Source organism: Grampus griseus, assembly GCF_964374135.1.
Source record: "Grampus griseus genome assembly, chromosome: 5".
Classification (NCBI taxonomy): Eukaryota; Metazoa; Chordata; class Mammalia; order Artiodactyla; family Delphinidae; genus Grampus; species Grampus griseus.
The window spans coordinates 139,415,231-139,442,758 of record NC_138998.1 but is presented as its reverse complement, the minus strand read 5'-3'; the positions used below and the strand labels follow the sequence as shown (position 1 = coordinate 139,442,758).

The window sequence follows — 27,528 nt, the reverse complement described above, 5'->3', positions numbered from 1 at the left end:
AAAAAAATATATATACATATACACATACTGATACATGGCAAAATGTTAAAATTAAGTCTAGATGGTCAGTATGCAGGATGTTATTTTATTATTTTTAGTCCTTTCTGTATATTAAATTTTTTTACAATAAAATATTGAAAAAATCAGTGGCAAAACATATATTCAATAAATGATGCTGAGAAAATTCAGTGGCCTCATAAAAATTAGATTCCTACTTCACATTTTAGAAGAAAATGAAACAAAAGTATAAAGTACCTTTAGAAGAAAAATAATCTCTATTTTTTTAGAGAAAGGAAGAATTTCTCAAATAAAGTACAGAATAGAAGCCATAAAAAGGGATTAGTAAATTTTACTTCATTAAATTAAAAATGTAAATAAAAGACACAAAACCCAAGAAAAGCCGGACAGATTAGGAGAAAATATGTGCCATGCATATAACCCAGAAAATCAGTATCTAAAATATATGAAGAACTTATGTATGTCAATAAAAAGTAATTAGAAAAATGTGCACAAGCTGTTAATAGAAAAATTCACTATCAGAGAAAAAGCTTAACCATCCCATAGACATATCAAAAGTTATGTCATCTCAGGAGCAATTAATTAAAATGTGGCACTATTTCATACACATATTGGCAAAAAAGAAAACAAAACAAATATGATAATACTTTGAGGGAATGAAAATTCTTGTATAACTTTGGTGGTCCAGCTACTTGGAAGACAAATTAGTCAGCAGGCAGTAACACTGAAGGCTGGCATAGCAAATCACCTAGAAATTCCATTTCCAGAAGATCTCACTCACGTGCACAAAGATGTTCAACACAGTTGAAATATCAGAAACGACCCACATGTTACTCAAGGCCAGAGTGGGTAAATAATCTGGGTATATTCTCACAATGGAATACTACACAGCAGTCAAAATGAATGACCTAGTGCTCATTTCAACGTGGAAATGCTACCAAATGTAAAGTCGAGCAATCAGAGCAAGTTGACAAGGAATCTGCACAGCACTAAGGCATTCATATAAATTAAAAATGCCAAAACACCAAAACAAGCGAACCTACGTTTTGGTATAGGTACTCGTTAACAGTAGGCAGGTTCTAAGATGAGCCCCAGTGGCCCCTGTTGCCTGATATCTACTCCGTGCAGTCCCCTCCCAAGTAGTATAGAACCAGGGTTGCTCTGTGTGACCAGAAGAGTAGGCAGAAGTGATAGCACGGCACTTCTAAGATTAGGTCATAAAAGGGCTGTGGCTTCTGTTGGGGGGACTCTGTTGCGTGCTCTCTCTCTCTCTCTCTCTCTCTCTCTCTCTCTCTGGGATCACTTGCTCTGGGGTGATCAGTGCCCTACCTTGAGGACATTCAGGTAGGCCGGTGATGAGGTCCAGATGGTGAGGAAAGAGGACTCCTGCCAACAGCCACGTGAGTGAACTTGGAAGTGGACCCTCCAGCCTTCAGGTGGCTGCAGCCTCACAAGAGACCATGGGCCAGAACCACCAGCTACGCCCCCTCTCAATTCCTGCCCCTAGGCACCTGCACAAGGCCATGGAATGCTGCTAAATTGGGGGTAATTGTTATATAGCAATGGATAACTAATCCAGGGTAGTTATAACCACAAAGTGAAATTATAAGTGTGCGGTAATTAGGAGAAGAATATACACAGATTTCAGGATAAAGAGTAATTCTGGGGAAGGCAGTGGCATGGGGCTATATTTATGTTTATTTCTATGAAAAATTTTTGAAGAAAACATAACAAAATGTTAGCATTTGTTAAATCTGGGTGTTCCCCAGTGTGTATATAATACATGATTTCTTGCAATTGAAAACATTTTGTTATTTAAAACATGCTATAACTTAAAAATAAACACTTTTAAAAAGAAAAAGAAAAGCAGGGTATCTCTTCCACTTACTATGGTGCTTTATTTAGACCACTGTCTACCTCCTAACTGCTGCCCTGAGGGAAGTAATTACTTTAATGGCTAAACAATTTGCACTAAAGAGGAGACATATCAGAATATATTCCCACTGCTGGTAAAATCAAATGTTTAAGTACCAAGACCTTAAGTACATTTAAAAAAAAATAGCCACAAAAAAGTTGTATAAGAGCACCTAAAAAAGAATTCATGATGAAGTGCAAGAGACGGTCTGCTTAGAGACAATTAAGATTAAACTATTTGCAACAGTAATTCACTCGGGAAACATACGGTGATTACGCTCTCTGAGGTATTAAGTAAAGTGGATGATATAACAGCTGTTGGCATCATAGCTTCTACTTTAATGGTATTTAACGAGAACAGAAACTGTGGGGAAATTGCTGTAGTTCTTAGATCCTCTGGGTTAGAAGAAGGGAAAGAGTCACAGTTGGGAGATACAGTGGTGTTCCAGGTTGTACAGTCCCAGGTAATGCTACAGAGAAAGCTCTCTTTCAGTGATAATCTAACAGTGATATCTAACAGGTTGAAAGAGTTAATACACAGCTGAAAGGTAAACATTTACTCATGACTAAGACAAAAAGAAAATGTCAAGTCTCAAGGATTCCAAGCCTTTTCACTAATACAAAGAAATCTGCACTGATATTAAGAAGATATATTGCAAGATATCAAATATGTACCTGCGGTTAGATGATTTTATTTATATAGAATAGGAACTGGCCTAATACTTAATTTTTCCATTGAATATTTCTCTTTTTCTGTTCTCCAAATTGTTATTCTACTTCGTGGGAATTTACTGGGCCTCTATTTTAAGACCACGATTTAGGGTAGTAAGAAATAAGACTGAAACCTCACCTGAATAAATCAGCTGTGATCATTGGCATTTTGCCTGTGCACCCTCACCTCCTCTGTTTGCCTCCAAACCCCCCAGCTGGTTTTAGATCAGAGTGAAGGTCTGGTCCGAGTACAGGCTACCAGCACGGCCAGCCAGCATCCCTGCCTGTCATACAACTACATCTAATGTCTAAGACTTTTTTCTTCATCAAGTTCATATTTTCTTTCCTTCACTACATGGCAGTCTTGTATTTCACTACAACCCTTGATTTTCTTGTTTTATCTTTTTGTTGTCAGTTCTTTTTCTACCTCACATTTCTTGTTCTCCCCCTTAGCATGTTACCAGTACAACTTGGGGATTCCCTTCTGTTCCTGATCCCAAATCCAATGTACTGGGACATTTTCAGTCCTCTGAAACCCTATCCTGAGCACGGCATCTCCCTCGGCCTCCGCCCTGGTGCACGTGCTCCAGCGACTCCATCTCCTGCCACTTCTGTGATTTGCTTTCTCCTCGCTAGCTTGGGCTATCGGTCAGAAGTACCTGATTCTCCCTCTAAATCGTGTGCTGTGGGAACACTTCATTTCAAGCAAGCTGCTAACTCTGTGACATTTCCAAGTGGAAGGGGTTTAACCACCCTATCAACTTTACTGTGCTCTCCTGGTTTCTCTGAAGATACACCCAATCCTTAAGCTAGACTTCACCAAATAATGCTGCTGTGTCACCCTCATAGCAACTCTTCAAAAAAATACTATGAGAAAAATGCACTCACGATTTTAGAATTTCTAGAAATAGCAATGACAGGCATTTACCTCTGATTTCATAACGAGGATATCTTTGAGGAAGAAAATACACACAGCTTATCTATGCATTTTCTTTTTTATTCATTTTGCTTTTACTGTCCAAAAACTGTAATTCATCCCCAAGCCCCCATAGAGTATTTTTATTCCTGGTATGAGATGCTGTTTTAAGTTTAATATGAGAGATAATTGCAATGACTAACATTTAGTGCACATTTGCCATGTGTCAAGCACTGGACTGAAAGTCTGACATGGGTTATTCTCACTTACTCCTCTCCGCAATCGCCCAGTGCACTTTGAGGATAAGACTTTGATCTCTGAGATAGGCGTGAGTGAAAGAATTCAATGCCAACTGATTCATCATCAAGAACTGCTTCCAAGTCAGTTATCTGACATCAGATAACTGCTCTTGTGAGGGCCCCCTGTCCAATCCAAGCATCGCTTACCTGCACAGGGGCTGGCTGCGAAGCCCACCCTCTTCCGAGCTCTGTCAAAGACCACGTAGAAGCCCTCCATCACAGTAGCACCAATCACCAGCGCGTTTGTGGAAGGTGAAATGCCGAATCGGTAACATTCATAATTCAGGCCAGCCCCCATCATGGGCTGAATGTAAAGCTGTTGAAGAGGAAAGAGCAAACAAGAAAAAACACGAGTCAGGCAACGTCACCAAGCTGTTGAGGCTGCCGTGTGCTCAGACTCTCCAAGGTGCCCTGGGAGCTACGGAGGATGGAGAGGATGCTACCAGCCCTGACATCCAGGAGCTGGGACCATGTGCCTGGTGACAAACACTACTGAGGTGATAGGCACATGCACACCACCTCTGACTGTGCACAAGTACACCCATCCAGGAGACGTCTATCTGTCCGTCCATCCATCTGTCGTCTACGTGCTCAACACTTACTGAGCACTTAATAAGGCCTAGACGCTGTCCTCGGTACAGCCATACAAAGATGAATAACAGCACATGCTCCCTGCATGATCAAAACATACATGATCGAACTGACACGTGAGGAAGATGAACATCAGCGCACTTGCCCCGTGCAGGGAGGACCGGAGGGAAAGGGGTCTCAAGGCATGAAGGTGAGCAAGGACACGCCAGGATTGTTCCCAGAGTCATAACCTGCTGGACATCGTGCAGGTGGTGAGTCCAGCAGTCAGAGCCCTGCACTGACTGGTGTCTGTCTGTAAACCCTTCTTCACGGCAAGGAATCATCCTATTCTTCACATACTCTTGGCACCTCGGCATCTGGTATATGCCGGGCACACAGTAGGGCCTCAGCAGATGGGTATTAAATGAATGAGCTTGAGCAGTGTGATGAAACAGACAACTTCTCCCGAGGGTCAACGTAACTTAAGAAAAGATGGTGGATACACTTGGCTACCACCAAAACGCTTCCATTTAGGGCTCTGTAAGCAGGTCCTAGAACATACACACACACACACACACACACACACACACACACACACACACACACACACACTCCTACCTCTGAATGAACTAATTCCATACTAAAACCCCCCCAAATCACCAAATAAAATGCAAATGATGACACCGATACAAACATGATACAAACTGAATTTGTATCTTTCCCTCTGTCCTTTCTGTGTGTGTGCCAGTTGACTTCCAATAAAAATTCCAGACTGTAAATTCTGTAACATGTTGGGAAAGCTCCAGTATTGCTGGGTCTCAGAATAACATGCCTGCTTTCTAACTAAAATAGCACAAATAGACAAACCGGTGGTATTTAGACTGAAACTATTTACGTTTTTAGGATTCTATGAAAAAAAAAATCAGAATTTGCCTGTGGGCTGGGCTTGGGGGCTGCCTTTTTAGACAGGCCAAATCGGATTCAGCCCACATGTGTTTCTGGAAAATAGGTTGGGGATGGACACACTGTTTTTTGGCATGACTCTCCTGCACTAGCAATCAGTTGCCCGTCTACTGTTGCTGATGCCTGAACGGTCCTGGGCAGGGGCCTCATTCTAAAACTTTGGTGACAAGGAGCCTTGATGATTGGCCTGAATGTTAGGAAGGGCTTCAGTTGGGCAGAGCTGGGGTGTTAGGAGGGTACCCCCAGCGCTGTTCCCAGGCGTGCGCTTGTGAGGTTCTCATCGGGTCATGGTTCCTAACTGCCATCCTTTCTCAACAAGGCAATGGAAAGCAAACGGGATTGGGACGGTGAATAAGAAATGAGGAAAACACGGGAAAGCAGATTTTTAAAAAGTGAAAATGTGGACAATGTCAAAATTAGACAAAAGATATCTACAGTTTTCTAAGTGAGAATAAAACTGAATTCTTATCCAGAGTTATGCAAATTAAATGCAATACTCCCAAACATCCCTCATTATATCTTCACGCTCCCCAGTGCTCAGCCCTAAAAATGGCTGGCGGTCCCCAGCAGACCTTCAGCTCTGCCTGCCCTGGACATAATTATAGATTTTCCCCATGAGTGCCTGCTTTCCTCCTACTTATGAGTCCCTGACTGTCGACTCACCCACATGCCATTTATTCTCCAGTTCACATACACCTTTGTCCTCAAGCTGGGTTTCAACTTTAGTTACAAATCGCCTTGATGAAATAATGTCCACATTTTGCTGTTGGGCTGACCAAAATTTAATCACAGAGAGCACATTATTTTAAGGATGCTGAAAACATATCATTCTAACATCACTCCATGCAGTGGTGTTCATCCAAGGATACTGCAGTCTTCTGAAAACGTCTTTGGCAAGTATTATTATTTCTTTTTTATAGTTAAAGAGACTGACACAGAAAGGGCTAAGTGATTTGTTCAAAGTTATAGTGTGAGTCAAGGGCAGTACTGAGAATATAACTCAAGCTTCCAGCTCTCAGCGTATGTGTCCTCTGTTGGGCCGTATTTCTCACAAAGCTTTCAATCCTTTCCCCTACAACTCTCCATTTGTGGAATGCACTTTCCCCCCATATAAAGTTGAGAATGGGGAAAAGCCAAATTATCATTTACTTTTTTCTTCTGAAATTATTCCTCTCTCCCTATCCCTAGTCCCACTCCTTTATCCCAAATTCAGCAAACTGCAACAAAGACACATTGATCTGTCCATTCAACAAACAGTTATTATTATGCACCACCCTCTACCACGTGGCAATGCTAGGGAAGGAAGGATGATCTTTAAATCTCATGGTTCTCATCTTCAAGGAATTAAGAATTTAATGGGAGAAGAAATATAAGTGTGTGTGCGATTAGAGAAAAAAGAAGTCAAATGAAAAAGCCAAGGGCATAAACTCTACCCTGGAGATATGATTCCGGGCCAGATGAGTGGAGACTAGAAAACATGCATTATGAGTTTGAAGGGCAAAGCTCACGAATGGGTCATTCTGCTCAGCAGAGGTTCAACAAAGAGGAGTTGTTTGCACTGGGTCTTAAAGGATGGGAAGAATGTGGATACACAGATGGAGTGGGGAGGCGGGGGCATTTCAGGCAGGGGGGTTGGCGGAAGCAAAGGCGAGGAGACGGCAGCGGGCACCCAGTGCTGGAGGAGAGCCACCAAGAGTGGAGGGTCAAGGGCGCAGCAGGAAATACGCTGGGGAGTCAGCACGGGTCCCGTGAGGTCATGGAAAGCCACACTGGCGAGTGAGGCCTCCAGGACTGTAGTAGTGGGGTGGAGAGCTGTGGCTTAGCAAGACGAATCTGGCGATAGTTTTAGAAGGAGGAGAGGGTGGGGGTGTGTGGAGGGTCCTGAGGTGGCAGTGAGAGGGGATGTGAGTGAGGGCTCTGGGGATGGAGAGGGGGAGGAAGAGGTGAGACACATGATGGGGGAAGACGGAACTTGGTCTATGTAACAAGATGCTTAGGATAAAGGAGGAATCAATGATTTACTGAGTATGGAAAAACTGCTGTTTCCATCTCTGAGCATCCAGTGTTAGTCTCTATTCATAAATCAATCAGAAGTAAACATACATTGATGTTGTGGTAGATTCTGCAAAAATGGCCTCAATTCTTAACTTTCCTTGTAGCCACACCCTTGTGATGTGACCTTGCAGCTCTTCCCATTGGGAGGTGGTGTCTACGTCCCCACCCCGGTTATCCGGGCTGCCCCTGGCCTGGTTTGGGAAACATTGTGCAAGAGGTGGTGGCCAGTCCCAGGGCCTCGACTTCAGGAGCACCTGAAGGTTTCTTTTCTCTCTCACAGAATCCTGCTGCCACTGTCTGAGGCAGCTGCTGGGTGGTGAGAGACAATGGCCCCACCCCTCCACCAATCGAGCCACCAGATATGCAAGTGTGGCTGTCGGAGATCATCCTAAGCCAAGGCCAACCTATCCCTGGCCAACCACCAGCTGACTAGAGACCATGTGAGCAAGCCAGATGAGACCAGCAGACCTGCCCAGACTCACGAGCAGAAATAGAAGCTCGCTGATTAAAGCCGCTGGATTTTGGGGTTGTTTGTTACGCAGCACTATCGTGGTAATTGCTACCTAATACAGGTGTGATATTGAAATGCACTCATTATGCATGAAGTGCTTTACTTTTGCACGTTCCATGTTAAAAAGAGAAAACACAGTCCAAGTTCATACCTGAGGCAGGATAGTTATGCGGAATGATCTGCTGGAGTTTTCATCTCTCAGGTAGATGGAGATTTTAGGGAAATAAGACCAAGGTGTTTCAGAATTTGTCCAGCATGCCAGCTGGGACCCCGTCCAGAAGCCATCAGAGAATTCTGGAATCTAGACAAAACAAGGTCACACGACAAACAATGACGAGTCTGGCACAACAACAGGAAGCAGCTCTCAGCTCTCCTCATCACCTTGCCAGATGCCCATGGTGATAAACACTGCTTAATTTGGATGTAAAGCAAGACATCAGTCCTCTGGAAGAGTGACGGTGACGACAAAATCACAATTATTAAAATTACCGAGGCATGTGGAAAACTTACTGGTATTAGGCACTGCTAGGAGCACTTCGCAGCACGAAGTACTTTAATCCTCAAACACCTGCATCAGGGCAGTAACATCATCCCCTCCACTTTACAGATGAGGAAACCAATGCTCAGAGAAGTGAAATAACTCACCCAAGGTCACACGGCAGTAGGCAATACCCTTTAGAAGACAGACCAGATCTTAAATGTGGTGCTCAAGGCCCTTTTGGGCATCAAGTTCCCTATAAATTCCCTGAGCCCAGTAAGCTTCCTACTGGTGCAGAGCCCTGCGGGGGCTCTCTGCTCTTTTGGAACATCTTTCTCCTCCCCCAGATCTCACCTCCAATGCCACCTTGTCCAGGAAGCCCTCCTTGACTGCCCCCCACAGTGCTGGTACTCCACCATATATCTCTCCTCCTTGACCTTTCTCCTTGTAGCAGTTTTAATTTTAAATTTATTGGTGTGGTGTAACTTCTGTTTCTTGCACTAGAATCTGATTCTTCTAACGACACAGGTGTGCTGTCTGCTCCCCCAACTCCTCCTCATAGCCTTAACACCTGGCCCACAGGAAAGACTCAGGGAATGTTTGTGGGTAAAAAAATGAATGGCCGAGAATGCAGAATGTTTGTTCACCTGTGCCTCTCATCCGGGGACCAGAAGGGCAATGCCAACCATGCTTATCCACTAACTGCTGAATCTGCAAGTTAATTACAAATTACTTCTGTGCCTTCTCAGCAGGCCCAGTGAAGTTTCCAGAGCAGGCCTGCTCTGTTCCTGCCAGCTCCCTGAGGGAAGGACTATGTTGGATGTGTCTCTTTTAACACACCCAGCACACTGCACTGCTCAGGTCAGAACTAGAGGAGCATGTGATGGGGCAGAGCTAGGAGGGCATGTGACAGGGTGGAGCTAGGTGGGCATGTGACAGGGTGGAGCTAGGAGGGCATGTGATGGGGGAGGAGCTAGGATGGCATGTGATGGGGCAGAGCTAGGAGGGCATGTGACAGGGTGGAGCTAGGTGGGCATGTGACAGGGCGGAGCTAGGAGGGCATGTGATGGGGGAGGAGCTAGGAGGGCATGTGATGGGGAGGAGCTAGGAGGGCATGTGACAGGGAGGAGCTAGGAGGGCACATGACAGGGCAGAGCTAGGAGGGCATGTGACGGGGAGGAGCTAGGAGGGCACGTGACAGAGGAGGACCTAGGAGGACATGTGATGGGGAGGAGCTAGGAGGGCATGTGACGGGGGAGGAGCTAGGAGGGCATGTGATGGGGAGGAGCTAGGAGGACATGTGATGGGGAGGAGCTAGGAGGACATGTGACGGGGAGGAGCTAGGAGGACACGTGACAGGGGAGGAGCTAGGAGGGCATGTGATGGGAAGGAGCTAGGAGGGCATGTGATGGGGGAGGAGCTAGGAGGGCATGTGATGGGGCAGAGCTTGGAGGGCATGTGATGGGGTGGAGCTAGGAGGGCATGTGACGGGGCGGAACTAGGAGGGCATGTGACGGGGTGGAGCTAGGAGGGCATGTGACGGGGATGTGGGGTGGAGCTAGAAGAGTGTTGACTTGGAGGAAGGGGTATCTGTCAAGGTCCCCGAGGGAGAAGCACATGAGCTGAGTTGAGGGGCAGGTGGGCGTCGGGGAGATGTGGTGGGGAGAGCAGGCAGGGCATGGAACCTGTCCCACTAGACAACGTGATGGCCATGGAGGCTGGCGCTGAGGGCAGGAAGGGGCAGGAGACGAGGCTGGGAAGGACCTAGGGGCACCATCGTGCATTTATCAGAGATCATTCATCAGGGATCTGAGCGCTCTGGCACATGGGGTGGGATTAAGGCATCCAAGCAGGATTTGTGTAGGTCACTGGTTCTTTGAGTCTAACCTCCAAGGAATCAGCCTGGGCTAGACAGATGCATTTGAAAGTCAGTGACCAATGGGTGGGAAGTGATGGTGTGGCCATGGATGGGATCGCTTAGGAGAGGGTACAGGGAGAAGAGAGGGGCGTAGGACCCACCCTGAGAAAGGGAGCAGCAAAGGAGACCCCCATGAAGAGGAACACAGGCATTAGAAGAGGTCCTGGGAGGAGGGTGTTACGGAAGCTGAGAGAACAGGTAAGGAAGGTGAGCAGGGGTGCTGCAGAGGTCAAGGAAGATAGAAAGTGAGCAAACTGGGTGTCCCTGGACGAATACGGAGTGAGAGCTGCCTGCTCAGGGCCTCGCAGACATGTGCCGCCGCCCTCGGGGCAGAGAACCGGGAGGAAGCTCGTGCGGTCTCTTCACCCATCACAGGTCCTCCACTGAAACTGTCAGTGCCGATTTGCAAAGTCTCTAATGCTGGCCTTCATAGGTTTGTACATTTTATGAGAAGGAAGCCAGTTTGAAATATGTATCACAGGGAAGGACCCCTCGCTGGATGAGCTGAGAAGGGGTGGCGCAGTCATTTTGCTGGATTCCAGGAAAAGTGAAGCGTGGCTAGGGCTGCACGAGAGGGCACAGAGCTCCAATTTCCAGCTGAGCAGTGAGGCTCAGAGGGGCCAAGTAACTTGCCTAAGAGGCACAGCTCGGGACTGGAAGGGGGACCGTCTGCCTCCAAAGAGGTGCTTACAAGTCTGGAAAGCCTCCCTGGGGGACAAGCCTTGTGTCCCGGGGGAGAGTTTGGACACTCAGATCATAGAGTTGAAAGCCAGAAGTCAATTTACAGGAGGTGTCTTCCTACGTCTGGGTCTTACAGAGGGAGAAGCACCGTGCCTGAGCTGACGAGGGGGCCACAGCTGGGCAGGAAGGAAGCCCAGGTCCCCGCCACACACAGAACTCCCCACCAGGCTCATTTAAAACTACAGACCCACATAGAGCACAGGGAACTAGATTCAATATCGTGCAATAACCTATAACGGAAAAGAATCTGAAAAAGAATACATATATATGTATAACTGGATCACTTTGCTGTACATCTGAAAGTAACACAACATTGCAAATTAACTATACTTCAATAATTAAAAAGAACTACGGACCTACAAACCATTCATTTCTAAAATGCCATCTGAAGAATCTAGGCCCAGAGACACAGCCCGGCATCTGTATGGTGTTTAACTCTTCAAAGCTGGTCCTCTCCTTAATTAAGAAAGAAAACCCAAGCCAAGAGAGCCGGCTGAGATGAACCTGGCAGAGGGAGAGAACGCGCACGTCTCTGGTCCACACACCATGAGACAGAGACAGCTCCCACCCTCGCTGAGCTTTCCCTGCTCCAGACAAACATTCTCCCCAGGCCTCTCCCTCCTGATGGAGGCATGAAATCAGAGGATAATTTTAGACCAGGCAGACAAATTTTGTACTCTCATTCCTTCTCGTGCTTTAATTACAGTCAGGCACTGCGGAACACGTGCTGTGCTGACCTCAGGGGTGCTAGCGCCCCTCTGCCACAGTCCTGCTGGTCCCCGCCAAAGTCACGGACTCTGCAGAGACCCAGGCTGGTCACGGGCTTGTTGGAGTCACATGCTGATGTTGCCAGAACGTCCTTGGGACGGCTGTAAAACACTCCTAGCTCAGAATAGCAAATCTGAGGGTGCTCATGTTAATTTCACTGAGGCCAGTTTTACTCTGAAGAAGGCAGCATATTGCCCTGCATTTCCAGCAGTCTGGTTTTCAGCCAGTTTTCTAAATTTAAGGCACGAAGAATGTGACCTGCCAGTTTTTTCTGATTCAGCAGATATTAGACACGCAGTGGACAAAAAAGGCAGTCCGCTGCTCCCTTGACCTTCCAGCTCACAAAGGACCTCGGTGTTGTTTCTTCCTGCTTTTTCCCGTCTGCATTCTTTTGACTTGCCTGCTGTTCTTCCGACAGCACATTCAGACTTTTCAAGTTTGGGTCCAGGACAAGCAAAACCCTGCTCTTCCTTCCCCTGTCCTGCTGTCACCTGTAACAGAGCAACTGCTGTGCATCTCCTATACATCATTCTTTGGATTTGGCCAGCCCGGTGGAGTTGTGGGACTGTCAGCCCCAACTGGGGTCACTGCCAATAGAAAGACTTTGTGTAGGAAACGCTCATTTTTGGTCACTTTGCCAGAGTGGCCCTGCATGAACAGATGCTTACGAAGACACCCACGAAGTCGAGAGAAACATTTATCTTGTGTCGAGACAAACAGTAGTAGCACTGTGGTTTGGACATGAAATAGAAGCTCTTCTTGACCGAGCACATGGTGCCAGGCTTTTATGCCCGACCCTCCTCACAGTCCCACGACAAGAACACGGAGACGCTCAAGGGGCACAAGAGCCCTCTCCCGGCACTCAGCTAGTAAGTGGCAGAAGCTATAGATGAAATTCAATTCCATCTGCCCTTTAAGGCTGCGGTCCTCCCACCTAATGCCCTGTGGTCTATCCTGTTGCCTTGAACGAACTGGAAAGTTGGGGTCACATTGGGAATACTGTTAACCAGGCCCTCAAAAGGCATGTTGTCCTTGACCATGATTTTAATTGTATTTCAAAGCATGGCCAGAAAAGAATTATTACATTGGTGGATTACCCTTTGTCTTCTGAGAATCTCACTCTTTTACAGAAGTAGAAATTACAATCCCAGCATAGCTTGGATGAAGGCCAAAAAAGGAGTACAATTTTTGGTTTGTTTTAAAGGCTACAAACATATCCCTGGTTTACTACTTACTTTACTATAGTATATTACCAAGTGGTTCTTTTCCCCCTGAGATTAAAAAAGTTACTATGCTAACTACAATGTTATTTGAAATACTAAAAAGCACTACACCTTCAGATCCAAGTCCTCTGAGGTTAAAGTGAAGGAATTATTTGCTGGTTAATATCAAAGAATAAGACCGTGAACTTAATAAGTAATGGTTAAAATAAAACCACCTCAAAATCCTCAGACAGAGACTGTTAGACTACGTGGCGGTATTCCCCAGTATGCGGTCCTGACCTGGTGTGACCTCTGAGATCCATCCTGGGGACTCACCAGAGACGTGCGGGCCACTGCCTCGACCACGGCGTCAAACACCTTCTGGGGCAGGCGCAGCAGTGTGGTGCCACTGTCCACGATGGCCTTGTCCGCGTTATACTAGAACGGGGAGAGGGGGTGGGGAGAAGGCACATGAGCGACAGGGCACCCACATCAGGGCACGCCTCCAGCCCGCCGTCACCGTGGATCTGTGATACACACGTTCGGCAGTCACGGTACCTCCTCGGTGGCTACAATTCATTTCATCTTCTCAGAACTTGGGCACCGAGAACTTCCTTGCCCAATGTTCTCATTATAGATAAAGAAACCGAGGCCAGGAAAGGGCAGTGACATTGACCGAAATCAGTGTGGCCAGATTCCGTCAGGGATCCTCCAAAGAGGGAAGACCCATTTGTCTTCAGAGGTTGAAATGATACATTAAATGTCATTTATACAAATCATGAAAACTCAACTCTCTATTACCCTGCTAGTGGAGAGGGAGGGAGAAGGACAGTTTTTCCATAGATATCCCATATTTGCATTTAGAATGGAACCAAAGCCACCTTCAGCAAGAGAATCTCACACACACAGAGGCATTCCCAGCCCTGACCCCGCCTCTGTCATTCTTTATGTGGCCAAGTGGGAAGAATGGAGGTCAGTGGGCCAAGACCAGAGTAGTCACCCAACCTCTAGGGACATAACTGTATGAGCAAGGCTGCCCAGGAATGGAATGCGTCGTGGGCACTTTAATCCTCCTGCTTCTACGGCAAATCCATGAGCCGTATGACCAAATACACCAAGCAGGTCAAAAGGAAATAAGGGTTTGTTTAGGTAGCAGGTGGGAGGAGTGAAGAATTTTGAGAAATTGAAATACAGCAACTGACGCATAGTTTTTCAAATGTAAAACGAATTTCAGTTTAGAAACAAAGTTAATTGAAATATAATCTAGTTTGTTCGCGCTTGTATGTGTAAGAAAAGCTCGCACACTGAAATGCTGGGCGGTGGGACGTTCTGGGTTTTGTTGTTTGCTCTGTGTGGCAAGCATGGCTGATTGTGGGGGGCAGAAAAGAACCAGGAATATGAGAATCAAACCTCCAAATAAATGCTTACACTCTCCAACACACACTCACACACAAACACATACACACGTGCGCGGAGTCGGTGCTTTCTTTTAGGCCCTCCCACCTGATTCTATCATTGGACTCTTCAATGGCAAGTAAATGCCTCTTGACGATAAACAGATTTGTGGACTTAGGACTGAAACACCACCCCAATGGAACGGACCATCCCTTTATCAAGCTTTGACTTGTTTTTTCAGAGGCATCTGTGTATATGAGAACTTATGGTACAATGTGATGGTTAAACTGAAAGGCAGTGATGACAGGTAAGAGTACAAGGAATGCTGATGAAATGCTGGTGGTTTTTGTAAACCATTCTGAAAATATTGTAGAGGACCAGGTCTCCCTCAGATCCTCATAATCACGTCATCATGTGCCACAAACAAGCCAAACTGCAGCGAGAGGGTGTGAACGAGGTTAACGAGAGATGTGGTTTCCCAGCTCTACACGTGTGCCTCCTTCGAGCACCATCAAAAGCCATGCACATCTTTAGAGCACATGTTTCTTTGAGTGAGAACTGTATACTGGGGGGGAAGGGGGGTTAGCTGTGAATGGAGGATAAAGCTGATTTACTTTTGGTTTCATTTTGCTTATCTTTTAGTCCCACTTTACACTGATAAAACCCTGCTTACTTCTCGTTGTCCTGAACCGAGATCAGGGACCATCAGGCCAAGATGATATGGTTCTGGACAGTTCTCTTCACTCACCATTTCAGGCTAATTCCTCTCTATTAAGAGAAGCAGTTGAAAGGAAGCAATGTTTTTTGGGGGGGATCACTGGTATAAAATCATCTACAAAAAGGCCCTGTAACTTTTAACGTCATGAACTTTTGATTTATCTCGCAATGTAATGTACCCTCTGAGTTCACATTCAGGTCCCAGCTGTAATATTTAAGTGACCCAGGCACACACAGACAGGTAGACACAGTGCGGAAATACCTCTCTGCAGTCCAGGTTAAGGCTCTGACCTCCGATTTCCAATTTCAGAATTTCTATCTGGTAATACCACTCCTCCTTAATAGGGGTATACCAGATGTCTCCTTTGTACAAGGTTGGTTCAATTCCACCCAGGACCTGGGATGGAAGATATTTACAGGTATAAGAGAAAAAAATATACAGGCATGTAACAAGTTACACAGAGAAGCATGTTGTTATAAGGCAAAACTTCACTAGAATTAGTAATTTCAAGTTATTGGGATGTTATAAATAAATACATACACCTGAAAATTAAACAGGGAACATTCTGGGGCCATGTGTCCAAAGATCAAAGACTTGTGTACCCTAGTCTAATCAGGATGCTTTGATGGCTCCCCTTATCTAAAGTTAGTACATACAGTTCCAGCTCCACGATACTGAGATCCCCACCCCTCCGGCCCCCGACCCCAGCCACTGGCAAAGAAATGCAATAAAATTGTAAACCATACAGACTGAGAAAAATTTACTTCCTCAGAAGACAGAGGATGACTTCCTGCCCCACACATTTGCATGGAAAGCAGAACAAAAGAGCTTCCCTAACCCAAACTTCGTTTGCACATCTGTATAGCATCATCCCACAAATCCAGGCTACCCGCTCCCCTGAAAAGGTGATAAAAAAGGTGCTGAGAGCAGGTGTATTGTTAGCAATCAAAGTAGATGAGCCTGCTTCTCATAGCTGGAGAGCAAAGGGGTCAACATCACCCACCCTGAGGGGGCCCCTTCATGGACATTCTCCCCATCACCTCCTACTTTAGATGTCTGGGTGCAGGGCCCATCAAAGGGACACTTGGGTTATGGCATGTTCACAGTGTTGATTCTGCTTCACTATGTGTGTGCTGTGTATGTAAGTGGGTGTATGTAAGTATGTATGTGTATGTTTGTATAGCTGTGTATGTGTTCATGTGTGTATATGTATGTGTATATGTATGGGGCTGTGTGCGTGTGTGCGTGTATTCAGAGCGAGAGAAAGGATGTACAGTTTTCCCCATCTCCCCACCAAATTTATGAAATCAGTCCTCTCCCGTTGATTCCCCTCCCCAGAGTAAGGCCCACCTGCCACCCCACCCCACTGGTCCTCATGTGCCCCTACCACACCCAATCAGAACAGTTACCTTCCAAACAAACTTTTTTAAAAAAGCTTTAAAGGAATCTTACTAACTCAACAGTGCAAGACAACTATACTCCAATTGGAAAAAAAAAAAAAAGGTATGGGAATAAAAAAAAATAAAGGAATTTGGGGAAGCAATGAGAATCATCTTATGAGCTGGCAGGATGATTAGGAAAGATAAAAATAAGAGCTAGTTTTATCCATTTTTAAGGGCTCTCAAACAAGGATTATTCATATCAGACAGTACCTATGTATGCCTACATGTCTAATATTTCTATCAGGGTCTTAATAAAGCAGAAAGAGCAGCCCCACTGATCTCTGATGTTCCCCCTTTAAAATGAAAAGATACCCACAAGACTACCTCCGTTGGTACCAGATCCAGCGACTGGCAATCCAGCCCCACACATCTGCATGGAGAAAACATTGGGGATCTTCGCTTGTGCCACGAGGGAATCAAAGAATGTCTCCAGAGAACTTGATGGCTGCGGGAGGGTTGGGAAAGAGCACAGCTGCTTCAGGACTCGCAGTGTAGACAAGGAGTGACCCCACGCAGGCACCAGGCATGGTATACAACATGGCATTTCTTTATATTTAATATTTTCAAGGCTAAGGAATAAACGAGCTTATGATTAAGTACACTGATTCAGAAACCTCCAACAGAACTCCCTAAGACTTGGTATTTTTCCTTTTGGGATGGCGGCTCTGTTGGAAAAATAAGATAGTATTTCCGGAAGCTGTTAAGAGGCTGCCCCATTTACCATCCTGACTGCCTTGTGAGGCAGGCGTGAGAAGATGTGGAAGTGGGTTACCCAGGTAGGTGGTGGATTCTAATCTTAGACAGTTCAGAGTAAGGAGAGAACAGTGTCTCCACGAGCTGCCTTTACAGCTTCAGAAAAAGTTTTTATTCACCCGTTTCAGCTGTAGTTGTCCATCATGCAAATGACAGGTGCCTGAATCATGAGGACAGGTCACATCCCAGATCCCGGACCCTGGGAGGTGGCTTAGCTCTGCCGGCTGTCTACTGAACTCTGGCAACCGGGAAAGGAACGATTCTATTCTCCTGCAGTTTAAAAGCTCGTTATTCCCCATTGCCGTATGTCAATAATGTCCTCTGTGCTTCTGTTACATGTAACCACACCTTCAGAGACCAGCTGTATTTCTCCAGGACTGAAAAGGAGGGATGGTCTGTGAGCAGGTCTTAGCTGGGGGTGGGTCACAGGTGCTGGTGGTCAGGAAGGAAGGTCATAGACCTATGTTTCGATTTTGGCTTTGACAACTGGGAGAGAGATTAGAGTTGGTTACTACGAATGGTTAGTTCTTGATGAAAACAACTGTAGCAGCAAAGATGCTCTTGGCATCTTCTGAGCATCTACGGTTCATATAAGGAAGGATTCTTTATAATCTGTAAGAACTGAAACTCTAATTCTAGAGGGAGTGAGAGGAGTGTTACCGGACAGACAGAAACCTTCCCATTTCTTTAGTTCCTTTGTGTTTGGCCTCCTGTCTGCCTCTTTCCCAGCCGCTGTGGACTCTCTTGCAGAATTCAGTACCATCTCTATATGTAACCTTGTCTAAATACTTTGTGTTTGGGTCAAGGAATGAGACAAAGCCCCCTTTTGAAACGGGCTGGGTCTGGTGATGACCCAGTCAGCGTCCACCTCCTTGAGAGGCAATGAGATAAAACGCTGCCCGGAATTGAATCCTGGCTCCACCGCCCACCTGCTAACCGTGTGACTTGTCCCTTTGTTTCCTTATCTGTAAAATGGGGATCATAGTCGCATCCCAGGGCCTTCTGGGGCTTAAATGGGTCAGTTCACACAGAGTGCTTGGAATGGTGCCTGGCACACGGGATAGGATCTATTATTATTCTGTCAGGTCATTCTTCAGTAGGACTCGGGATCCTTTAAGGTTCAAAAGCACACAGCTGCCCAGGACCAGCCCAAGAGAACCTGATTCAGCAGGGCTGCTGCTGGATGCGGGCAACTGTAGTGTGAGAGACCCCACAGGTGATTCTGACCACATCCTCGATGAGAAGCAACTGGCATCGGCGGGGGGCCACCACACACTGTGACCCCACTGGGTGCTCGGGGAACCTATTTCAGAAACACCTTTGGGCCGCCAACCCAGACCGCCCTGCCAGTCCTGTTTCTAGCCGTGCTCCACTTCCTACAAATCCTGTTACTGTCTCCCCAAACCTAGGGAAGTGAAGACAATTGTTGGCAATCTTGGAATTTCACAGGTGAAAAGATAAAAAGTCATGTGGGGAGTCTGGACACCCAAAAGAACCCCAAAGCAGTCTATTCTCAAGGAAGTTTGACATATTAATAATTCCAGATAATTTAGCTTTATGCTACCATCCTCTAAATAACCAGCATCAAATCGATCATACATCTTTTATTTTCAGAGTCACAAGAAGATGAAACGTTTTGCCTGAGGTCACATCGTCTGTGAAAAGTATTTAGGAATATAAGTTGCTACAAGTTTGGGAACTCATGTTAAGCATTTCCTACAGTGCTGAGCTAAAAAATCGGCTCCAGAAGCCATCTGGGCTCCGTAGAGGGGTCTCTGTGCTCTGACAGCCCTAGGCAAGGGGTAAACCTCTCTGACCCTCAGTCCACACATCTCTAAAATGGGGATAACAGGGGCCCACAAAGTCTGCCTTGTGGGGAGGTCTCAGACACCTTGCAATGGTCTCAGTAGGGCTTCACGGGCTATCTTTTGTCCTTGAGAAGCCATAGTGTTGGGAAACGGCCCCTGCCTACTGGCCCATCTCCACCCCCTCACGTCGCTGCCCTGCGTCGCTTGCTCGTAAACCTGAGCTGGAACAAATGTCCTTACGGAGAGAAAACAGGCCTTTCTGCACCCACGATTCTTTGTTCCACACTTAGCTCCGGCTCGAAGTCTAACTCTGAACAAGGAGAGGCTGCGCCCGGGTGCCCGTTTACAGGCCAGGAGGAGCAACCTCTCCTCAAGTGTAGGCTAACCTGCCCTGGTCTCCCGGAGCCCCGGGGACGCACGGGTGTCGGATCCGCCTGCCCCTGGCATCCCTTCCGGGTGGACATTTCCCAGCCCACCTCACCCATCCTGCTCATGAACACACTTCCTCTGGGTGGGATCAAGGACAGATAACTGGAGAACATTCAATCCTGGCTTTCCCTGTTTTGTGAAGGTTCTGACGCTGAAGAGAGAGAGGGTCCCACCGTCTCTCCTCGCTGCATCGCTAATTCCAGTGGCTGGCAATCCCCAGGGAGCGTTTGCAGGCTGTCTGTGCTCCCACTACGGAGTGAGGGGAAGGCAGCACGATGCTCTCTCTGCCTGGTGGGACACCTCTTCCTGCCGAGGTTCCAGTGTCACGTCTTTATGTGAATGTATGAATTTAATAAATGTGCTTATTCTTAATCCTGCCCAAATAAAACCCCCTAAACAAACACCATGATCAAACGGATTCAGCTTCTGTTAACACCTGTCAACTATACAAGTAAAATAAACGAAAGGCAAATGTAAAAAGTGATGCTATGACTGTACCTTGTAGGAAGGTTCAAAGAATGTCACCATTCATCTTAGATTTTAAAAATGCTTAGAGATAACCTTAATTGTGCGAACACTGATCTTTCAACCGTGTGATTCTCACTGACTGTCTCGGACAGCTGGACCCAACTGTTGGCCCCTCCAATGTCTGGCTTCAGAATCTTGTCCCATCACTTGATTTCCTTAGATCCACCCATGATTCTTACCTTGGCCAGGGTAGCATAAGCCAGTCCAAGTATCCCATTCCATTTAATCCCAGGCAAAAAGAAATTCTCTGACTCAAAGATGGTGGCAATGTTGACCAGAAAAGAACTGTTGAAGCCTTTTGGGATGGTGACAACGTCCTCCCCAACGAAGCCAGTCCAACTCCCTTGCGTGTACTTCACGGTGACATCAAAGCCCTTGGGGCGGTAGGTGCTGGACCTGGAAAAAGAGAAGAGGCAGCATGTCCTGTATCCCGTCCACCTGTCCCTGTTCTGACCACATGGCGATCATGGCTGCAAAGACAGCGGCCCTACGCCCAGAAGGTCTGCGTAAGCAATTCTTCATAATTAAGACTCCTCACGCTGACAAGATGACGTTTCCCATAAAAAATAATCGCTAACATTTGGGTAATGGCGTCTTCTGCACCACGCGTAAGGGAGTGCTGGGGTCAACGTGTAGCCCCGAATTTAATTCTTCCCTCCGCCAGAGTCCTGCCCCGTAAGCCAGGTGTTGTACTTAAGTGCATTGGCCTGGGACACCGCAACTGGATGTGGGCTGCCTGGCCCTCTGGCTCTGCGGGAACCCTGCACTGCTACTCTGTGACAAAGGGAGGGGCTGGCAGCCCAGAAAGAGGGGCCACCAGCTTGTGGCCTGGGGTTCAGATTCACACAAACAGCCAACGGGATGAATAAAGATCAAGCCACACCCCCCCAGTACCAGGGCTGTCCCTCCTCAGGGCCCGCACGACCTCCTGGTGTCACAGGTTCCTTCTCAAGGTCGTCCCTGTGCCCCAAGCTGATTATACTCATATCAAAACATGAAGGAGGATGCTGATGACAAGTCACTGTGACAACCCCACAACCCCTAAGGGTAAGAGTTACTGAAACAGAATAACATGAACAAGACGGGACAATGGGTGTGTGGGGGGGGAGATGGAAATCCTGCTCTCGGGATTTCAGAGACAGGCAGTAAACAAATGAACCCCTAGAATTCCAGGCGATGATAGAGTGATGAGTCACCCAGAGAAGAGAGCAGGGTGAGGGGAGGGTGGTCACTGAGGCCTCTCTGAAAGAGGACATTTGGGTAAGACCTGCCTGAAGACAACAAGCTATGGGGCTATCTGGGGAGGGGCAGCCTGGAGAGAGAACAGTAGGTGTCAAGGTCCTGGGGTGTCCAATCCTGTGAGGTCATTCTTACACCTAATTGAGCTTGAAAACTCTGTTGACTAGAGGCAGGAACCCAAGGGGCATCTCTGAGCAAATATCTGGGCATTCAAACCAGGCTTCCCCTAGGAAAATGATCAGATTCCTAAGAGAAGTGTCAAATCACCAAATCTATCCTTGTAAAGTGTTCCTGTTTGTCTGCAGTTTTCATTTCATTTTGTTTTAATACGAAATCTCTGAACATTAATACATGTTACTAAGTGTTTGCTACAGGGGTATATGAATTTGCTGTATGGATTATATGGTCTTTTTGGGAGTCAGGGAGAAAGTTAAGTCAGGGATGATATGACTTTTTTTCGATACATCTCATAAGCTTTAAAAATGGTAACAGTCTTTAATTCAGTAATTGTACTTCTGAGAATCTGATCCTAAGAAAAACACCCATGACGCAAACAGAGATTCATGAACAAAGACAGTCATTATGTTTTACTTATAACAGCAAACAGTTGGAAACAACCTAAATGCACAGTAAAAAGGAAATAGTTTAGTAAATTATGGTACATCCATATGATGTACCTGAAAAATGCTGTTGAGTAAGACAATGACAATGACACAGTAAAAAAATAAGGTAAAAGAAACATTTGTATATGTGGCAGAATCTTCTTCAAAAAATTTAATACATTCCGACATTAGCAGTGCTACCTCTGGGTGGTGGGGTTTTGTAGGGGAAACTCTCATTCTTGTGGTTAGATCCTTCCATATTTTCTGCATATATAACTTTTTATAATCAGGGAAAATAGGTTATTTTTAAAATGTCTGGCAGACACATTTTGGAGAAATTTAATTTATTCTAACTTCATAATGGGATATGAAATATGAAAAATATTTAATCTTAACATTTTCTGACTACTTTAGCTAACTCCACCATGATCTTAAAAAGAGAGCAGCATTAAGTGAACATTTTACGTCCAGACGTCTTCTGACAAGGGCAGGCACAGACCGAAAAGTAAGTGGGGATGCACCCCGGGCACATGGAGCTCTAAGGGACCCATCAGAAGTTATACATATAAAGCGCGTAGCAGGTCATTGAAATGCAGGCACTTGAGGGTTGGTGTTTTAGTGCCAAGTTTTAGTGCCAACATCAATTCAGTGACGATGCCTGGCACACAGCAGGGACTGCACACGTTTAGGATGAAAAGCAATTAAAATACTAAATTGTCAGTCCCTTTTGACAATTTGGGGTCATTCCATAAGTTTAAAACTGCACTACTGCTGGGGGTATAGATCAGTGGTAGAACATTTGACTGCAAAACACTACGGCTAATGGAAGAGGCTAATTATTTTGAAAGGCTTAGAGAATGTAATCTAGCACAGGGTTGGCAAACTTTTTCTGTAAAGGGCCAGAAAACAAATCTTTCAGGTTTTGCGGGTCACATGATTTCTGTTACTACTCCACTCTGCTAGTGAAGAAGCAGCCACAGACGACAGATAAACAAACGTGTGTCTGTGTTCCAATAAAACTTTATTTACAAAAACAGGCAGCAGGTTGGATGTGGCCTGTCAGCCCTAGTTTGCCAACTCCTGATCTAGAAGATTATTATCTCCCCAAATATTCTATAGTACCATGACTTCCTTTGGAGAAGTTTTTTTTTTATTTTTACTCTGTCCAGACTACAGAAAACTCATTAGAATCTGCCAGTTACTGATAAGATGGACCAGGCTGACCAGCTAAGTAGCACGTCCTCTGCAGTGTACTGACCAGCTTGCTATTTCCCTCATGGGCGAACATTCTGGATGTTTCAGTGCCATTTACAGAGAGACGAGAGGCAGCTGGAGTTACACTGCCTGCAGGCAAATAGTACTTCAACCACTTAGGAGACATGTGTGACCTTAAGTCAAGTTAATTAACTCTCTGGACCTCGGTTTCCTCAACTAAAAAGTCGGGACAAGTACAGTACCATACCTCATGGGGTTAATATTAAGAGAGTTAATACTGTAAACCATTTAGAACAAAACCCTGGAACACAGCAGGTACACAACAAACACAGCTGCTATTATTATAATTATCTAATCACTTGCTACCTTTTTTCAATCTATGGACTGCTATTAGAAAACGTAAGATATTTTTTTCTAGAAAATGTTCCTATAGAGATACTCTTTCTGAATATCCAAAACTGTCTCATTCTGAAGTCCAACAACCTCCAGGAAAAGAGGCAAGTCTTGGGTAAGATTTGGTTAAAACGATCCAGGGAGGGGAGGAACCTTCTAGGTTTCTAAAAGATGGAGCTCTTCTGTGCTCTGGACCAGGGCTGTCCAATAGAACGTCTGCAATGACAGAAATATTCTCTACCTATGCTTCCAATACAGTAGCCACAGGTGGCTACAGAGCACCTGAAATGTGACTGTAGATCTTCCTCAACATACGATGGGGTTACATCCTGATAAACCCTTGTAAGTTGAAATTATCATTAAGTTGAAAATGCATTCGATATACCTAACCTACTGAACACTCTAGCTTAGCCTAGCCTACCTTAGCCATGCTCAGAACACTTATATTAGCCTACAGTTGGGCAAAACCATCCAACACAAAGCCTATTTTATAATAAAATATTGAATATCTCCTGTAAGTTATTGAATATTATACTGAAAGTGAAAAACAGAGTGGTTGTCTGCGTCCAGCATGGTTATCAGTGTGTAGCTCTTCACCCTCATGGCTGTGCGGCTGACAGGGAGCTATGGCTGCCGCTGCCCAGCATCACAAGAGAGGATCGTCCAGCATATTGCTAGCTTGGGAGAAGATCAAAATTCAGAATTCAAAGTACAGTTTCTACTGAACGTGCATTGCTTTTGCACCATGGTCAAGGTGAAAAATCATCAGTCAAACCATCATAAGTCCGGGACCATCTGGACAGTTTGACTACAGAACGACTCTTTATTTAACATTAATTAATTTAAATTTAAATAGCCACAAGTACCTTCAAGATGGTGAAGGAGTAAGACGTGGAGATCCCCTTCCTCCCCACAGATACATCAGAAATACATCTACACGTGGAACAGCTCCTACAGAACACCTACTGAACGCGGGCAGAAGACCTCAGACTTCCCCAAAGGCAAGAAACCCCCCACGTACCTGGGTAGGGCAAAAGAAAAAAGAAAACACAGAGACGAAAGGATAGGGACGGGACCTGCACCAGTGGGAGGGAGCCGTGAAGGAGGAAAGGTTTCCACACACTAGGAGCCCCTTCGCGGGTGGAGACTGCGGGTGGTGGAGGGGGGAGCTTCGGAGCCGTGGAGGAGAGCACAGCCACAGGGGTGCGGAGGGCAAAGTGGAGAGATTCCCGCACAGAGGATCGGTGTGGACCTGCACTCACCAGCCCGAGAGGCTTGTCTGCTCACCCGCTGGGGCAGGCGGGGCTGGGAGCTGAGGCTTGGGCTTCGGTTGGATCACGGGGAGAGGACTGGGGTTGGCGGCGTGAACACAGCCTGAAGGGGGCCAGTGCGCCACAGCTAGTCGGGAGGGAGTCCGGGGAAAAGTCTGGAGCTGCCAAAGAGGCAAGAGACGTTTTCTTGCCTCTTTGTTTCCTGGTGCGAGAGGAGAGGGGATTAAGAGCGCTGCTTAAAGGAGCTCCAGAGACGGGTGTGAGCCGCGGCTACCAGCGCGAACCCCAGAGACGGGCATGAGACGCTAAGGCTGCTGCTGCCACCACCAAGAAACCTGTGTGCGAGCACAGGTCACTCTCCACACCTCCCCTCCCGGGAGCCTGTGCAGCCCACCACTAACAGGGTCCCGGGATCCAGGGACAACTTCCCCGGGAGAACGCACAGCGTGCCTCAGGCTGGTGCAACGTCGCACCGGCCTCTGCCGCCACAGGATCGCCCCGCATCCGCACCCCTCCCTCCCCCTGGCCTGAGTGAGCCAGAGCCCCTGAATCAGCGGCTCCTTTAACCCCGTCCTCTCTGAGCGAAGAACAGACGCCCTCTGGAGACCTACACACAGAGGCGGGGCCAAATCCAAAGCTGAGCCCCTGTGAGCTGTGCGAACAAAGAAGAGAAGGGGAATCTCTCCCAGCAGCCTCAGGAGCAGTGGATTAAATCTCCACAATCAACTTGATGTACCTGCACCTGTGGAATACCTGAATAGACAACGAATCATCCCAAATTGAGGAGGTGGACTTTAGGAGCAACTGTAGACTTGGGGTTTGCTTTCTGCATCTAATTTGTTTCTGGTTTTATGTTTATCTTAGTTTATTTTTTAGTGCTTGTTATCATTGGTGGATTCCTTTATTGGTTTGGCTGCTCTCTTTCTTTTTCTTTTTAAATTAATTTTTAATTTTTTTATTTTAATATATTTTTAAAACATTTTATTTTAGTAACTATTTTCTTTTATTATTATTTTCTTTCTTTCTTTTTTTTTTCTCCCTTTTCTTCTGAGCCATGTGGCTGACAGGGTCTCGGTGCTCCAGCCGGGTGTCAGGCCTGAGCCTCTGAGGTAGGAGAGCTGAGTTCAGGACATTGGGCCACCAGAGACCTCCCAGCCCCACGTAAACTCAATCAGCGAGAGCTCTACCAGAGATCCCCGTCTCAATGCTAAGACCCAACTCCACTCAACGACCAGCAAGCTCCAATGCTGTACACCCCATGCCAAACAACTAGCAAGACCGGAGGACAACCCCACCCATTAGCAGAAAGGCTGCCTAAAATCATAATAATTTCACAGACACCACAAAACACACCACTGGACACAGTCCTACCCACCAGAAAGACAAGATCCAGCCTCATCCACCAGAACACAGGCACTAGTCCCCTCTACCAGGAAGCCTACACAACCCACTGAACCAACTTTAGCCACTGGAGACAGACACCAAAAACAACACGAACTATGAACCTGCAGCCTGTGCAAAGGAGACCCCAAACACAGTAAGTTAAGCAAAATGAGAAGACAGAAATATGCAGCAGATGAAGGAGCAAGGTAAAAACCCACCAGACCAAACAAATGAAGAGGACATAGGCAGTCTACCTGAAAAAGAATTCAGAGTACTGATAGTAAAGATGATCCAACATCTTGAAATAGAATGGAGAAAATACAAGAAACATTTAACAAGGACCTAGAAGAACTAAAGAGCAAACAAACAATGACGAACAACACAATAAATGAAATTAAAAATTCTCTAGAAGGAGTCAATAGCAGAATAAATGAGACAGAAGAACAGAAAAGTGACCTGGGAGGTAAAATATTAAAAATAACTACTGCAGAGCAGAATAAAGAAAAAATAATGAAAAGAATTGAGGACAGTCTCAGAGACCTCAGGGACAACATTAAGTGCACCAACATTCAAATTATAGGGGTCCCAGAACAAGAAGAGAAAAAGAAAGGGTCTGAGAAAATATTTGAAGAGATTATAATTGAAAATTTCCCTAACATGAGAAAGGAAATAGTCAATCAAGTCCAGGAAGAGCAGAGAGTCCCATACAGGATAAATCCAAGGAGAAACACACCAAGACACATATTAATCAAACTATCAAAAATTAAATACAAAGAAAAAATATTAAAAGCAGCAAGGGAAAAGTAACAAATAACATACACTGGAATCCCCATAAGGTTAACAGCTGATCTTTCAGCAGAAACTCTGCAAGCCAGAAGGGAGTGACAGGACATATTTAAAGTGATGAAAGGGAAAAACCAAGACTACTCTACCCAGCAAGGATCTCATTCAGATTCGACAGGGAAATTAAAACCTTTACAGACAAGCAAAAGTTAAGAGAATTCAGCACTGCCAAGTAGCTTTACACCAAATGCTAAAGGCATTTCTCTAGGCAGGAAACACAAGAGAAGGAAAAGACCTACGAAAACAAACCCAAAACAATTAAGAAAATGGTAATAGCAACATACATATCGATAACTACCTTAAATGTAAATGGATGAAATGCTCCAACCAAAAGACATAAACTGGCTGAATGGATACAAAAACAAGACCTGTATATATGCTGTCTACAAGAGACCCACTTCAGACCTATGGACACATACAGACTGGAAGTGAGGGGATGGAAAAA

At 45.9% G+C, this 27,528-nt stretch overlaps 1 protein-coding gene across 2 annotated transcripts in view; it reads right to left on the bottom strand.

The window, feature by feature from the left end:
* BACE2 (beta-secretase 2) overlaps nucleotides 1-27,528 on the bottom strand; it is an 86,263-nt gene that overhangs the window by 15,221 nt on the left and 43,514 nt on the right. For both annotated transcript variants that reach the window (XM_082655158.1, XM_082655159.1), the window contains exons 3-8: nucleotides 20,317-20,533; nucleotides 16,936-17,064; nucleotides 15,439-15,573; nucleotides 13,401-13,502; nucleotides 8,109-8,258; nucleotides 4,006-4,174 (exon numbers count right to left, since the gene is read on the bottom strand). In XM_082655158.1, coding sequence (XP_082511284.1) covers nucleotides 4,006-4,174; nucleotides 8,109-8,258; nucleotides 13,401-13,502; nucleotides 15,439-15,573; nucleotides 16,936-17,064; nucleotides 20,317-20,533 — 902 coding nt within the window. The remainder of the gene's footprint in view (nucleotides 1-4,005; nucleotides 4,175-8,108; nucleotides 8,259-13,400; nucleotides 13,503-15,438; nucleotides 15,574-16,935; nucleotides 17,065-20,316; nucleotides 20,534-27,528) is intronic.